The sequence below is a fragment of the Anolis sagrei genome, chromosome 6, assembly GCF_037176765.1.
Source record: "Anolis sagrei isolate rAnoSag1 chromosome 6, rAnoSag1.mat, whole genome shotgun sequence".
Taxonomy (NCBI): Eukaryota; Metazoa; Chordata; class Lepidosauria; order Squamata; family Dactyloidae; genus Anolis; species Anolis sagrei.
This window is the reverse complement of record NC_090026.1, coordinates 112,094,117-112,111,391: the sequence shown is the minus strand read 5'-3', so window position 1 is coordinate 112,111,391 and position 17,275 is coordinate 112,094,117. Positions and strand designations below refer to the sequence as shown.

The window sequence follows — 17,275 nt, the reverse complement described above, 5'->3', positions numbered from 1 at the left end:
TTCAGACTAGACATAATGGGGGCAATGATGATTGCTGTTCCCTTGTCTGTCCCATTCATGTATAAAATAGTTTTAATTTGTACCCCAGCCTTACACTTAGACCTAAAGAACCATGAAATTAGAACTGGGAACCCATGGGGGTTTGCATTTGCTTTTTCTTAAACAGCAGCCCCATGCTGCTGTGTTTCATGCCATTAAAAATAAGTGATTAGATATTTTTCCCCTGCAAAACATCCATTTCAATGAATATGAATTATCCCATAAGTGTGCATATCTGTCTTATGTAGGTATTCCTATGGATACCCTGAATCCACCATCAGGAAAGAGTGTTGTGCTGATCTGAACACATAAAAGGCCAGGAGGAGGAAGCAATGCTGGCTAAATAAATACATAAATGTGGCATTTTAATTACATTTCAGGCAAATTGAATGCGGCTCTTATGAAGTTTCCAGGGTGCCATGCAGTTTGTTCAAGTGACAAACAAATGTCTGATCAGACATATGGCAAGGTGAAGAATCACCCTGTGTGAGTTTTAAGATAACACTGCCAAGTCACCTTATGCCGTTCATGGCACAGTTAAAGCAATTCAATATCTCAGTGTGTTTTTCCTGATTTTTTTTAAAAAAAGAATTAAAATACTTCTAGAAGTACCTAGTTGTGCTTTGACTGTTGTTACAGAGGTCTGCATCTAAAATATTGTGATAAATTTGCAGGCATTAAACAATCGTATTATAAAGGACACAGAAAAGCAAGCTTTTCATCTTAACAGTTAAGTTAATACTTAAACAGGTAGAGCAGATACATAGGAAGCAGCTTTATGCAAACTCAGAATTGTTGTTCATCTAGACCAGAGCCTCTTAAGTTTTTTCCACTTGCAACCCCTTTTCATTGGAGAAATGTTTATGTGATCCCGGGTATAGGGGTATATAAAATAAATATACAAATCAAAATTTAAAACATATCAGATGGTTAAATCATTGGGTACAGAGGGCCAACTGTACCACAGGAATAAAAATTAGGGCATGTCTAAGTCCCAAGTATATAAAAACCAAGCCCCTCAAGTAAAATACAGTATCTGCTGGAGTTTGGCTCCAGGACCATCCGTGTTTCCCAAAATCTGTGGATGCTTACGTCCCATGATATACAACGGTGTAGTAAAATGGTATTCCATATATAAAATGACAAAGGAAAGGATATATGTGTGTGTGTACAAATTTTGAATGGATGAATCCGTGGATACAGAGGGGTCACCCTATTCCAAGGAGCCCCCGGTTGTGCAGTGGGTTAAACCTTCTGCTGGCAGGACTGTGAAGACCAAGAGGTCACAGGTTTGAATCTGGGGAGAGCATGGTTGAGCTCCCTCTATCAGCTCCAACTCCCCATGCGGGGACATGAGAGAAGCCTCCCACAAGGATGCTAAAACATTAAAATATCCTGGTGTCCCCTGGCCAACGTCCTTGCAGATGGAAAATTCTCTCACACCAGAAGCAACTTGCAGTTTCTCAAGTTGCTTCTGACATAAACAAAAAAACAAAAACAAAACCCTATTCCAAGCCAAGCTCTGCTGAAGACAAAGGCACAATCCTTAAAACAACAACAACAAAAATATTAAGATTTCCTTCAAGCAAGGAGGTGCAGTTCGGGGAAAAAGAATGGCAGTGAATGTCTGGAGGGGCTTACTGGGGTTTCCACTTCCTCCTTCTTACCTATCTCCCTTGCCTTTCCTCAACCCACACCCTCCTGCTGCTGCTCCTCCTCTTCTGCTGCCAGCAGCTCCATTTCTTTCCCTCATCCATATGGCCCTGACCTTGCTCCTTCTTTTCCTTCAACAACACCAGCAGCCCCTTCTACCTTGTGTGACTGCGGGATGTGCCGAGTAGATGGATGAGTCAGCCAGCCTCAATTCACTTATGGGACCCCATTTGGGGTTGCAACCCATAGTTTAAGTAGCTTTGACTGAGGGTGGATCTACACTGCCATTTAATGCAGTTTGGAATTGCATTATACGAGTAGATCCATATTATGCATGTAATACATCATCCCTTACCTGTATCCACAATGGCTAGGCTTGATGAAAGCCTGTTCCTGAATACTGGTTTTAAGAGTACACTATTTTGCTTAAACTGCTGAATCTATCCAGTATAGAATTACAATGTTTACTTGCTGCTATTATTGTTTTTAATTCCGAAATTGATCCTTAAAGCATCCACACGCGCGCGCACGCACACACACACTAATAGTAGACTCTTAGTTAATCAACACTCATGGGAATTGGTAGATGCCAGATAAATGTAGCTTCTGGATATTATTGAGATTTACTATTAAAATATGTCCAACTAATACTATACTCCATACTATACCATGTCATAAACTCTGATATTAGTATTACAATATAATAATTAAAAGCAAATAGAGACAAACAGAATGTAATATAGTTTTGCTGTATTATAAAAATGCCACTGTGTTCTAAAAAATATTTAATTTTTATTTTTATTCAAAATGTCATTTCTTTGATGTTTTTGCTGGTTACTTGAGTTCTGGCTATCTGAGAGTCTACTGTATATATGGACACAGACACAAGTCTCTATTTGCCTTTCTGCTGAAGATTGTCATCCAAATATGGGACAACGAGAAAATAGATCAAGAAATAATGGAAGAGAGAAAACGAGGAGGAGAAAAAAAGACCTTCCATGATAGATTAGCTCTGGCATTTAGGGCACATTTGCCACCTTAGGGCATGAATCTCTGGAGCAAAATATTATTTTCCTGACAGTGAACTCCTTTTGGAAGCGAATTACAATGGCTATTGTGAAGAAAAGCATTCAAGCTCTTTTAGCAATTACAGCAATGTGAGGAGCCGCTACTGTAAGGAGCATTTGGGGCATACACTCACCCCTGGGGCGCTCCCTAGTAATTGGAAAGGAGAGATAATATTTGCCCCCCAGAGATGACACAATGGGCCTGTTCTATAAAAACATTGGTCGTCCTTTCAGAAACAGAGATTGAGGGAAGCTGCTCTCTGATGCCTGCCGTCAGTCCCGCTACAGCTGCAACAATAACCTGTCCCTGTCCGGTTGGCCTGGATTATAATCCGAGAGGAGCTCAGGAGGAGCTTTACATCATCTTCTAATGTAAACAGTATTGTATGAGAGCCTGACGTCCCCCAGGATTTCCACTGAGCAGTGATTGATGCGGAAAGGGATGGAATTGCTGTGATTTGACATCAGTCACAGCTCTCGCTTGGCTCCCAAGCTGACCCTGTTAGCACAGTCTGACTTGGATCATTTGTCTCAAAAGTACCGAGGGATTTCAAAACAGCTGTGGATTCAACCATTTCAAACGGGAACATTGTGGTAAGAATAAACATACATCACACGCTCTTTAGAGCCCAGGGGCTCTGAAGTCTTGGCTGGCTTTTGGTCTCTTTTCTTTCTCACACTTTTCGCTTTGCTTTTCTTCTTCTTCTTTCCATTGCTTTCAATTGACGCCCACCTTTTGTCCTCACACATCTTCCCCTCACCCCACTGCATTCCTCTTTATAAACTTCTCTTTCTCCTGTTCTGTTAGAAATGAGCAGGTGAATGGGAGAGTTCCAGAAATAAGGCTGAGGAGGGCAACTTTTAAGACTGTGGTGTTTCTCACATCTAAGATACATTAAAAAAAAACTCACAACAATTTATTGTAACCTCCACTGTGAAGAACATCTGAGTACCACCAGCATAAAAAAGCAATACCTGCAACTCATACCTGCTAGAATAGTTGAATGCCTAGAAATACAATCCTGATATCTGCGAGGCAGGAAAGACACTTAGAAAACATGCAAAGTTCAATCTCCACCCTTGACCCAAGACAGAAATGAAATTTGCTGTATCAAATTGCTTCCATGTATAATTCAGGGTGTCAATATTTTCTCCTAAAGACTTAGATGGCTTTAGGGGAGGCATGCAGATTTTTGTGAAGACCTTGACTGGCAAGACCATCACACTCGAGGTTGAACCAAGTGATACCAGTGAGAACGTGAAAGCCAAGATCCACAACAAAGAAGTCATCCCCCCAGACCGACAGAGGTTTATCTTTGCTGGCAAACAGCTTGAAGGTGGCCGCACTCTCTCCGATTACAACATCCAGAAGAAATCCACCCTCCATCTTGTGCTGCGTTTGAGGGGAGGCATGCAGATTTTCGTGAAGACCCTGACTGGCAAGACCATTACATTCGAGGTGGAACCCAGTGCCACCATTGAGAACGTCAAGGCCAAGATCCAAGACCAAGAAGGCATCCCCCCAGATCAGCAGAGGCTCATCTTTGCTGGGAAGCAACTTGAAAATGGTCGTGTGCTCTCCGAATATCCAGGAGTCCACCCTCCACCTTGTGCTGCGCCTGAGAGGCGGCTGTTAGATTCACAAACACCTTTGCAAGTTGCCAATAGCATTTGTTTGCACTGTAGCAGTTTCATGTCTTAATATTGTAAGGTGAATGCAGGTTCCCGGAGCCTCTAGACTTGTTTGTGTAAATGCTAATAAAGTTTTCCATTGCACATTGAAAAAAATAGATGTCTTAGAATAAGGTTATCTTAAGGGCCAGGTGTCCTAAGACATCTGAGGGTGCATCTATACTGTAGAATTCATGCAGGTTGATGCTACTTTAACTGCCACAGCTCAATGTTTTGGAATCATGGGAGCTGTAGATTGGCAAGATCTTTAGTCTTCTCTGCCAAATAGTGCTTGTACCTTCATTACATTGAGCCACGGTGCCAAACTGCATTAATTCTAAAGTGTAGATGTGCCCATGGACTCATTTTTCTCAAGAACTTAATATTTAAGATCTCTTAACTCCATTCCAGTAGTGTTGATTGTAACACACACACACACACACACACAGCCCCCTGGTGGTGCATCGTGTTAAACCATTGAGCAGCTGAACTTGCTGACTGAAAGGTTGGCGGTCCAAATCCGGGGAGCAGGCTGAGCTCCCACTGTTAGTCCCAACTTCTGCCAATCTAGCAGTTTGAAAACATGCAAATGTGGGTAAATCAATAGGTACCGCTTTGGTGGGAAGGTAATAGCACTTCAATTAGTTATGCTGGCCACATGACCTTGAAGGTGTCTACAGATAATGCTGGCTCTTCAGCTTAGAAATGGCTAGATGAGCACCAACTCCCAGAGTTGGACATGACTAGACTTAATGTCAGGGGAAAACTCTCTCTCTGTGTGTATAATATGTGTGTGTATATATATAAAACAACACACACACATACATATTATAGTTATTACACACATACACACACAAACTGTTTTGACCCCTTATGATGGAAGTCATTCTACATTTGAACTCAGTGAAATCATGTTTCTCTTCAGGCTTCTTTGGCCTACAGAATGATGGGAACTTTTATCAAATTATACCTGGCACTCACAAGTTGCCCATCCTTGATATACATAATAAATAATGTACATGTTTCCCAAAGGTGAGTAATATGGCTTACTAGAAAAGTGGAGTCAGCATGCATAACTGAGTCTTTCCCATCAGAAGCTGCCTGACTCAAATCATCCAGGTGTGGCAAAGACCACAATACAGCACAATGGCAGAAATCCCACAGTATTCTAAGTATTGTTGATTGCAACTCCAGCATGACCAATAGCCATGAAGGAGTTGGTATTGTCTTATTACACTAAAACAAATGCAGGCATTTATATATATGCATGTGTGTGTGTATGATTAAAAAGTAAGAGCTGGAGTAGTGTAACGGTTTGGACTCTGAAAACAAGAATTCAAGTTGCGACTCAGCCATGGAAACCCATTGGTTGACTTGGGCAAGTCAGAGGGAGGCAAAAGCAAAATAAATCTAAAAAATCTTGCAGAGAAAATCTCATGTTTGTCCTGGAACCCAAGAGAATGCATTTAATCTCCCCTTCTCTCTCTATGTATATATTGAAGTGACTAAGACACAAAACTGAAAAATATAGGATGAGCAAAAACATGAACCTTCTTCAGTTGTTAAAGGTGGAATGTATGCATGCATCTGTGTCTATATGGGTATGTGAGTATGTAAATAATACCAATATACACATTTATAAATCAGATCTTTCCAGGTTAAAAAAATAGTCTGTTTCTGACAGATCTCTTCCAGGCATGATCTTCACAGCATGTCCTGTTGTACTGCGGCAGCGTTACCTATTTCCTCACTCCTCTCTTTGCTCTGTTTTCTCATCTTCTCTCTTTTTATTTCCTCTGCAGTCGCATCCCTGGAGAGATCTGCTAGGAGGAGTGATAAACTGAGAAACGGAATAATTATCACAGCTTTCACAGTCTGAAGCGGTCTTTAATGTTCACGTTTAAAACATCGGCACTCTAAAAGCCAGGAATATGATGGTAAAATAGGTTCCCAACCACTTCTGCCCCAGAGCAAATGTTTCTTAACCACATGAAGGCAGAGGATACGCTTATTTACAGACTTTCTCCAGCTGAGACTGAATGAAGCCGATCTGGTTCCCAATATATGATTCCACTGTTCAAAATATTGGGAACGCTCCAATGGTTTTAGCCCCACAGGAAAACCATGGCTGGTGTGAGGAACGGGAGAACATTGACCTGAGGCTCTTTAAATAAGAATACCAACACACTGGGGTTTTGTGTGGTTTTCAAGGCTTTATGGGCATGTTTGAGCATAACTCAGTCTTTCCTATCAGAAGCTACCTGACCCAAATCATCCAGATGTGGCAAAGACCACAATACAGCACAAGGGCAGGAATCCCACAGTATTCTAGGTTTTGTTGATTGCAACTCCAGCATGACCCATGGCCATGAAGGAGACATTTCGCCTGCATCTGTGGCTGGCATCTTCAGAGGATCTGATGGTGATAAAGCAAGAGGAGTATATATACCTGTGGAATGTCTAAGGTGGGAGAAAGAGCCAGTGTCTGTTAACCAAGTGTGAAGACTGCAATTAGCAAGCTTGATTTGCAAGTATGTGAGTGGGATCCCTCTATTAGCATGTGACAGAGTATGAAAGAGAGTTGAGCTGAATTATTTTCACAGTCTGTCCCCAAAATGAATGTGACTGTCAAGACACCTTCGTCAAATGTCTGACTCTTTGGAAGGAGACAAAACTAAACTGTACTACAGGTGTTGGGTTTCAGGGATGCACAAAGCCAAGGCTGCAAAAAACTGCTCTCAAGTGCAGGGATTGCTTTGCAAGTCTAGGGGCAAGAGATCGGTGCAGGCCAACACAATCCGCATATCACACACAGTTAGACCACACAAGTGTTGGTAGGAAAGGGCCAGAACTTTTATGGATTACAGTTGTATAGCTTGGCCTGTCCAGAGACACACATCCAGTGTCCGGCAATGACCAGAAGCATCCACTTACTGGACTCCTGACTTGAAACAGGAATCAACAAAGAAGACATTAACTGCAAAGCCATTCAGGTGTGGTTCTCCACCATTAGAAGGTGAGGCATGTCCACTCAATGTGGGTGTTACCTGCAAGCCTCTACCCTCCATCCCATTCTATAATTGGACTCCATGTACTGATGGATGATAGGCTGCAAGTCCCAACTTACCTTGAACCTCAATCTTGCTCCTTGCCACATCACCCCAAACCTGTGACAGCTGATAATAATAATAATAATAATAATAATAATAATCATCATCATCATCATCATCATCATCTTTTATTTGTATACCGCACTCCCTGAGGGGACTCAGGGTGGTTTCCAACGTAAGTAAAGCAATTTCAATTACCGACACAAAACTTACAAAGTAATCATTATAAAACATAGGCATAATACTATATAACAGTTGTACATATTTAAAATTAAAAGCCAGTTCAGTACCAGTTTCCATTGGGCAAGTTCAGCTTCCAATGGCCAGAATGCCAGAGTGGGCCTCAACGACTATGAGAGGGCTGGGCTAGTATAACGAAGGGGAGTGGGTAAAGTGCAAGCATGGTCCTGCCTGATGGTCAGGGTGGGACCTAGAGATAATTGTTTCCAAGGCCTGCTGCACAGCTATAAGAGGGTTGGGCCAACAGGAACACATAGGGCCAGGGAAGTGGATAAAGTGCAGAAGAGGGCCCTAACTCATGGCCAGGGTAGTGTCTGAGGCTATTCCTTTTCAGGGCCTGCTGAATAGCTATAATAGGGCTGGACCAGGGCTAATACAATGGGGTAGCAAAGGGCAAGGGAAATGGGTAGAGTGCAGACCAGGGACCTAACTAATGGCCAGAGTGATCATCAAATCAAGTTACAAACCACTGGGCACACATTAATAAACAGGAAAAGTACTCCATAAACGGACAGTTCAGACAAATGCTAGGGTCTATGATATAGGGAAGGTGGGCATGAAAGCACCCCAAACCAAACCCTCTGACAATGCGCCAGAGGGAAAACTAGGCTCTGCAGGTCAGGTGCCTGGGGAGCACTCACCCCGACAGCCATACACACTGGTTGGTTAATTTTATCCAGGTGGTAATGGCACAAGTGAGCCCACAAAGAGAAAGCGAAATCATATAGCAAGGAGGTCCAGAAAGAGGAAAATGGAAGCTTCCAGATATTTACACTGCTACTGTAGCCTAATAAATTGGCCCAGGTGAGTTTTTCCACTCTATCATTCTTCTTAGCTAAACTTCTTTCTTCTTGTTCACCCACCACTAAAGGAAGAGCTAGCCAAGTGCATAGATCTGATATATGAAAGAGCTGCAGTGTTTAGAAAATGAGAATAAATTAAACATCTAACTGACAAGGTTAGTGAGCAATTCAGTCATAGTATTAATCACTTACATACCTACTTTAAAAAAAGGATTTCAAACATTTCATTAATCCATACAAAGTAGATCAGCATTATAATCTACATATGATAGATAGGGCGGAGAGATAAGCCTTATGTGCTTGTTAGTTAAGGATGTTGGAGCCCCCGGTGCTGCAGTGGGTTAAACCCTTGTGCTGGCAGGACTGAAGACCGACAGGTCAGAGGTTTGAACCCGGAGACAGCGCAGATGAGCTCCCTCTGTCAGCTCTAGCTCCCCATGCGGGGACATGAGAGAAGCCTTCCACAAGGATAGTAAGATATCAAAACATCTGGGCTTCCCCTGGTCAACGTCCTTGGAGATGGCCAATTTTCTCATACCAGAAATGACTTGCAGTTTCTCAAGTCATTCCTGATACAAAAAAAGTTAAGGATGTTTTATCAACATGTGAAGAGGGTGAGCAATAACTTTGCCCCCCTCCATCCCCGCGACTGCCACATGAATGGAGATGACCCTGTGGTCTCTCATAATTTTACCATTCTCATAATTATATTAATTGTGTCTGTAGTGCCCCATCATACAAGGGATACAAACAGAGATTATGCATTATGTTTTGGTGGATTGTGCCCAGTATTTGCAGTGCAGCTGCTGACGGTGGCTGTTTCAAGCCAGCTCATATATTGCTGTTGTTGGCTATGTACCAAAATCGAGCAAAGCAAAAATTCAGACATTTAAGCATAAACTTACAGTTTTTCTGTCAGGTTCTCATGATGTATGGCTTCAAATGTGTGCATATTGCTTTGTAGAGAGAGAGAGAAAAAAAATTGTGATCCGCTGTGCTGTGTGTAGGTAAAAAATATTTGATTTGTTGTGCAATATATTAACATTTTAAAAACATTTCCCTTTTGCTTTCAGGCAGAAAGGGCAATGTGGGTTAAGCACAGCATCTCTGGTTCCTGGAACTTCAAATAAAGACAAACAAGAGAAGGGGGTTGGAAAAGGAAAGAAAAAGAAATTAACCATTCTGGAAAGATCTAAGGATACAGTCACATTATTTAAGCCAAGTATATCCACATCCAAGCTCTAACGGACATGATGTTTTCTAGTATGGGATGCCAAGAAGGAGTTGAGGATGATAGTGGCAAACCTAATCTTGTCTTCAACACAATTTTCCTCCTGGTTTTGGAGCAAGATACAAAATAAATAAAAAAGCAGAGGTGTGGAAACAAGAAAAACAATTCTGGTATGACAACCTAACATATTCTGAGTCTCAATAAGCACAGAAAGAAACAGTAAACCCTCAGAAATAGAGCTCCTCCTTGGATGACAATTTCCATCAATTTCCATGTCGTCTGGGTAACATAATGTGCCATTCTCAAACTGTCTACTTATCAATTTATTACAGTCTTTATTTGGCACACTTGACCATACTTTTGAGATTGCCAGAGCTTTTTTTTCTGGCTCATGAAAAAGATAGAGCTTGGTGGAAGATGAGTTGCTTTATAGACTACACTAATTGATAGCTGGGACATTCTGGTAATCATAATCAAAAAAGTAACTTTTCCAATCCTCTAAGAAAGGCAAAGGGGAATCTCCTGTCAATAAATCTTGCAAATTCCCCCCCTAAGGTAGAGGCAGCTTAAATCAGGGAGCTAATGTGGTATGGCGTTTTGAGCATTGCACTATGGACTTTATCACGGTAGGCGGGCAAATTAGAATAGCTAAATTGAGTACCTTCAATATTGTCCCTGATGCAACATATGTACATCCCACTATTGGTTTTCCTCCATCTGTGATTCACCCATCCATATCTGTTGATGCTAAGAGTGGCCAATAGCTTCCCATCGTGCAATGTTGCCACTACCTTGTGCAATAGGTTGCTTACATTTCTGTGTTGGCAAGTCGGGAGTACTCCTCCTCCCACTTGATATTACAAAGCTGCTTGTTTCTCCTTTACATACTGTATCATTGCTTTTTTGTTGTTGTTTATACTTCAATTGCAGTACAAATAAGCACACCAGGAGTCACTCCTGACACGACAAAAAAAGTACAAATAAAAAAGGAACAGCAGTATTTCAGGAAGGCTGGGTTACAAAAATGTACGGAAGCCTGATTGTGGGATCATGGATTAGCAAACTGGCACAGTTTGCACTACTGAAGAGAGGTGTAATACTGAGAGTGCTTAATGTCACATGTGTCCATTATCTACTTTAACTTGATTGCAATAGAATAATGCGTTGCTATGATAAAGTCCTCTGACACTGGAGACCAAGGTTTTAATGCCAGCTTTGTGACTTTAGCTCTCTCAGGCCCCTTCCACACAGCAGAATAAAATTTCATATTATTTGCTTTGAATGGGAATAAATGGTAGTGTGGACTCATGCAACCCAGTTTAAAGCAGATATTGTGGGATTTTCTGCCTTGGTATTCTGGGTTATATGATGTTTCACTCCAGGCCTAGAAACACCTATGACCACCGCACCACAAAAGAGTCCAGGAATATAAGAAAACAGTTTATTGTAGAACACATAAAAAGCAGGAATAGGAAAGGAAGATATACAATCCAAAAAGGTTTAACAACAGGTTTTTGGTTGTTTTTTTTTTGTCATGTCAGGTGCTACTTGAGAAACTGCAAGTTGCTTCTGGTGTGAGAGAATTTGCCATCTGCAAGGTTGTTGCCCAGGGGACACCCAGATGATTTGATGTTTTTATCATCCTTGTGGGAGGCTTCTCTCATGTCCCTGCATGAGGAGCTGGAGCTGATAGAGGGAGCTCATCTGCCTCTCCAGGTGATAACCAAACAATGATCCAAATGTCTCATAAAGTTCCAGAGGTAACAAGCTTCAGGAACAGCCAGAAATTACAGGTACAGTACAAGTCCACAAGCAAAAATGTATAACTAATAGAACTTGAACAGGAGTACATAAACGGGAACGTAGAAAACTTCTAGAATTAAAATCCAAGAACAAGAGAACTCAGGCTTAGCTTCTTGCTCTAACACAGTGTTGCCTGAACTGCCTTTAAGGTAAACAACTTGTTGTTTAATAGACACCCATGAAAGCATTACTTCTCCCATGAATTTTCTCCCCAACTTTCTCATGTAATCTCTCAGACTGGTGTAATCTATTTTCAGCTCCGATTTGTAAACAAAGACTTTTGTTGATCTCCACAGCTCCTTATCACTCAGCTCTTCACTCGATTCGTTATCTGCTGTTACTGCTTCTGGTTTCTCGGACTGGCCTTGATGTCCTGCACCTTCCAAGCCAGATTTCTTACAGAGAGAGATATCATTTCCCAGACCTGAATTTCCCAGACTTGAGCCCCCATCACTTCGTTCCACAGGAAAGCCCACAATCCTCTCAGCCTCTGGCTGATCTACAACATATGATTGATTCTATGATATGGCTGTGTGGAAGGGCCCTCAGTCTCAAACAGAGGAAATGGCAAACCTCATTGGAATAAATCTTTGTAAGAAGACCCTGTGATAGGGTTACCTTAGGGTTACCATAAGTCCAAATGTTTTGCACATAACAACAACAATAACAACAGCAACAGTATTTTCAGTTTTACAACTTTATCTCACATTTAAGCTAGAATCTGCTTCAAATCAAGAACAGCTATAAATTGCTGGTTAAATTGTGAAAGCACATTTCTAATCCTTTCCTTTTATGTGCTGTCTTTACTGGAGGATCTCCAAATAAAAAACAACACTAGGACCATTCAAGGACAGAGAGCCACATTTTACATTTTTTAAAAAATCATGTTCCATTTCCTACGTCAGGGTCAGGGAGTGGACTGGAGAGGTTAATAAGTTTCAAGTGATCTACTAATTTCAAATGCATGTGTGACTTCCTTGGCTGCTCATAACATCTGTCAGTTAAATGAATGTCTTGGTCCGAGTCCCAGTACTGAAAAAGTGCCTTGGTTACTGCCAATAATTCTTGAGGAAACATATCTGGTACAAACTGCTGCAGTCATTATCCATAGTCGGTTCAATCCCAATGTTCTTTTTCTTTGATGGAAGATCTCCTTAGTTTTGACAAGGAAAGCACCCTCCACTGGACAAATTGAATATTTGAACCTTACCAGGATTACATTATTTCAGTTTTCCAAAGCTGTATATTTGATTTGCATATTATTTCTAATTATACCTGTTATTGATTTGCATTTCAATTATGCAAATGCCGCACATTAATCTTTGCCTGTTTACAACCACTGTCTTAGCCTTGGTATCATTTTTTTATAGTAACTAACTACTTACCTGAGAAAATTAGTCTACAGTAATTTCTAAGGGTTGGGCTTGGAACCCAAGTTCAAATTCCTGCTTGGTCATGGAATTTACCACATGACCTTGGGGCATCACTGCCTTTCAGCAAATCGGTTTTAAATAATTGTTTGGAAGATTAACAGCAAGCCAGGAACCGTGCAAAGTGGCTGTGTAAATTCCTGGTGCAATGGCAATAACATTTTGTCAATTATGCTGTTCTGATCAGTTGACTGTAGCATTTTTGCGCTTGGTGGTATCTGATTCACAATGATGAGAAGAGCAAATGAGAAGAGCAAAGGCAAATGTAAAAACACTTGCTTTACCTTGTATCTCACACTGTCTTACTTCTTGCACCCTCTTACACTGCCTCTCTTTCTTTGCTCTCCCTTCTGCTTTCTCATCTCACAGTGTTCTCTTCTTGCTCCATCAACTGCATTACTTTCCCTTCTTTGGCTCACCTTGTGTCACCACCACTTCCATCACTTCTTCTGGCACTAGACATCTTTTCTTCCCTCACTTGACCTAACATTTTTGCTATGCTACTTTCTTGCTTCTTCTACTCTGGGTGTTTCTTTCTTCTTTCACTCTGGTGCATCTAAACTGTAGAATTAATGTAGTTTGACACCACTTTTAGTGTCATAGCTCATTGCTATGTGTAATGAACTCATACCTTTGCTTCGTAGGCTGCAGCCTGGGAATCAGTGAGCTGGCCTCCATGTTGGGAAGGCAGCTCAGGATGGCTGACATGTTGGTAAAGGCAGAGAGGCAAAGGGAGGAGTCAGCTAACTCCTGATTGGTTCAGACCCTAAGGGGAGGAGTTGAAGGAGAGTGTAAGGGACGGTCATTTCTGACAGGAGAGAGAGAGAAGGATTTGATCTGGGAGAGAAGGATTTGATCGAGGAGAAAAGATTAGGATTTCAGACAGGAAGAAGAGAGTTTCTGAGTGAGCTAGGAATTAGACTGTTAGGGGATAATAAAGAGCAAGGGCTTCTTTGTAGTTTGACTAGGGCAGTCAAAGTGAAGACTTGTTTACTTGTGGGTTTCTTTCCCTATAGTTTTATACAAGTGGGTTTATTTCCCTATAGTTCAGAGTAGACTAGTGGAAACCTAGATACTCTAGGAAGGCAGCCAGAGGCGGCTGGTCCAAGACTCGCACTGTTACATGTTACAGGATAGTGTGACGAAAGTAGCTCACGTTAAGGAAAAGTTACTCCTTCTAAAGAAACCATTTGCTTGATAAGTCTGTGCCTCAGAAACAAACTACGTGTTGTACCTCTCAGTAATGAGTTGTCTGCTTCAAATATTTCAATAAACCTGTTTTCTAGTTTACCGTTAATCTGCCTCAGCCTTGTTTTATCATAAAAAGTTAGATCCAGTCAGCCTCCACATCTCCACAGTTCAGTCACAAGAACAGGAGCCAAAAGGAATAACTGGTGTATAGGGACATTTTACCTCAAGTACAACGACCAGACAATTCCCCAAACTGTAATTTGGGGTGGTGGCAGCAAACCTACCATTACATACACACCGTTCTCTCTCATCACCGTTAATTCCCCCGTACATCTCCGTTACATTATGCAATCCTGGAATTTGTACTTTGGTAAGACACCTGCACCCTTTGGCAGAGAAGGCTAAAAATCTTGTAAAATGACAGCTTCCTTGATTCCATAGTATCAAGCCATGGCAGTTAAAGTGGTCTCAAGCAGCAGGAATTCAACAGTGTAGATGTACTCTCTGCCACTTGTACATCACATCTTCCTTTCCATCTTTTCCTCCTTTCCCTTCACCTCTTGTTGATGAACTTATCTTCATATTGTAGAAGGTTTTCATGGCTGGAACTGCTGGATTATTGTAGGTTTTTTGGGCTGTATGGCCATGTTCTAGAAGCATTCTCTCCTGATGTTTCGCCTGCATCTATGGCAGGCATCCCCAGAAGTTGTGACCTCACAACCTCTGAGGATGCCTGCCATACATGCAGGCAAAACGTCAGGAGAGAATGCTTCTAGGACATGGCTATACAGCCCAAAAAACCTACAACCCAGAACATATTCTTTTGCACCTTTACACATCTGTCATACCTCCCATCCCCTTCACTTCCTCCAACAGACTTCACACTGCTCCACACCATACAGATGTGTATCAATAGCCACATTTTACACTGCACTTACGGAAGCCAGTCTTGACACCAATTGGGCCTCCAAGGGGATGACATTCCACTATTGTATGGCATGGCTGAGAAGGTCGTCTCCCACGTCTTCACACACTGTACTGACCTCACTGAGAGGACACTCCCCAACACACCTCAATCCTCAGACAGGCACACATAGGGAGAGGCCTCAAGCAACAAGGTCCCAAGACACCTAGAGCTTTAAATGTCATTGCAGGTAGCCTCAGGCAGAACTTGATCATTTTAATAGGGTTCTTTGTTATCCACAGTTTCCTATTTCCACTGTAAGTTTGGGAACCTATATATCCATGGATATTGGGGTCATGCTTTTTTCATGTCAGAAGCAACTTGAAAACCTGCAAGTTGCTTCTGGTGTGAGAGAATTGTCTGTCTGCAAGAATGTTGCCCAGGGGACACCCGAATGATTGATGTTTTACCATCCTGTGGGGGGCTTCTCTCATGCCCCCACATGAGAAGCTAGAGCTCAACAGACAGGAGTTTATCCTGCTTCCCGGATTCGAACCGCCAATCTTTCGGTCGACCAGTCTTGCTGGCACAAGAGTTTAACCCATTGCATTAGAAAGTTCTAGCTGTTCATACAATGAATGTGGGGATTATAAGATTACCTCTATATTTTGAAGTACCTTCACAAGGAAATTGCCATTGTAGAATAAAATGTACACACATACACACTCTTATTACCTCAGCCTTTGTTTGCAGGAAAAGCAACAAGCCATGCTTCCACCTTGCTCTTAATGACTACTTCTTCCATTTTCCTCCAAGTGGAGCTCAATTCCCATTGCTTTCACTGTCTGAGATAATGTCTACTTGGATTACGGCTTGCTTTCTGAAAGCTAGTTCCCTCGGGTTCAGGTTTGCTCACATTTTGTGCTTTAAAAACCCACAGAGGCTTAGTACTGGAAGGAGAAAAACATTTTTATAACTTGATTCCAACTCCCTTCCTCCTCCAGACAGGAAAAAAAAAAACTTTTGCACTTTTCTGATTGCAATTTAGCTGCAGGTAATGAATTAGCAGCATGTGGGGGGCCTACTCCGAACCAATATTAATTTGATTGCTGTGTCCTGGCACTCAAACATCTCACCGGGCTCCATCTCCATTTTATCTCCACATTGTGAATACATGCAACTTTTCAGGCCTGGAAATGTTAAATATCGGAATTTCTTGTAGACTGTCAAGGAAGATCCGTCTAACCAAACGATCACACAGAAGCAATTTCACAGACATTAAAACTGATTAATTTGTAGTATATTGCTCCCCTGACAATATATTTTATTATACCGAAATATAAAAACCAGAGAATATCAAACTGAGATTATTAATTTGGTCTAATTACAGACGGGAAAAGAGCATAGACATTCATGCTTTAATTTTTTGCTATGCAATGACATCTTTCCCCATATTCACCATTTCAAGGGACCACACATGGAAAACATTCCCATTCATTTCATTTCATTGTGGCTGAAAAACAGAAAACAGCACAAAGGAGAAAATAATATCCAAACTTCTTGTTAGTCAATCCAAAGAATGAGCCACAGCCCTTTCCTAAGTAAAACATACCCAGAAAGTGAACTGACGTAGAAGAGGTGAAAAAAGTGGGCACTGTGAAGTCTAGGCTGAGTCGTTAGTATTTTCTAATTATACAGACAATTTCAACAACACTACAGCCTCTTATGGGGCACGACCTCTTTTGGAAACCTCAAAGAGTGGTAATTTAACTTTTGATTACACTGCGTTGTAGTTTTTTTGGGGCTATATGGCGATATTCTAGAGGCATTCTCTCCTGATGTTTCACCTGCATCTATGGCAAGCATCCTCAGAGGTAGTGAGGTCTGTTGGAACTAGGAAAATGATTTTATATATCTGTGGAATGACCAGGGTGGGACAAAGAACTCTTGTCTGCTGGAGCTAGGTGTGAATGTTTCAACTGACCACCTTGATTAGCATGTGATGGCCTGGCAGTTTTTTTGGTGTGGCTTGTTAGTGCCTGGGCGGAATCATTCCACAGATATATAAACCCATTTTCCAATTAATTGTCTTTAAAATGGATGAAAATAAAATATGAACGACTGGTCAATGAA

The 17,275-nt window shown here is 41.5% G+C and overlaps 1 protein-coding gene across 1 annotated transcript; it reads left to right on the top strand.

Annotated features, from left to right (window-relative positions):
- Nucleotides 1–3,911: 3,911 nt before the first annotated feature.
- Nucleotides 3,912–4,547, top strand: LOC132779784 (polyubiquitin). The gene is given in 2 exon segments (XM_060783454.2): nucleotides 3,912–4,346; nucleotides 4,348–4,547. Coding segments are annotated over 2 exon segments (453 nt in total). The 5' UTR covers nucleotides 3,912–3,942; the 3' UTR covers nucleotides 4,397–4,547.
- The last annotated feature ends 12,728 nt before the right edge of the window (nucleotides 4,548–17,275 follow it).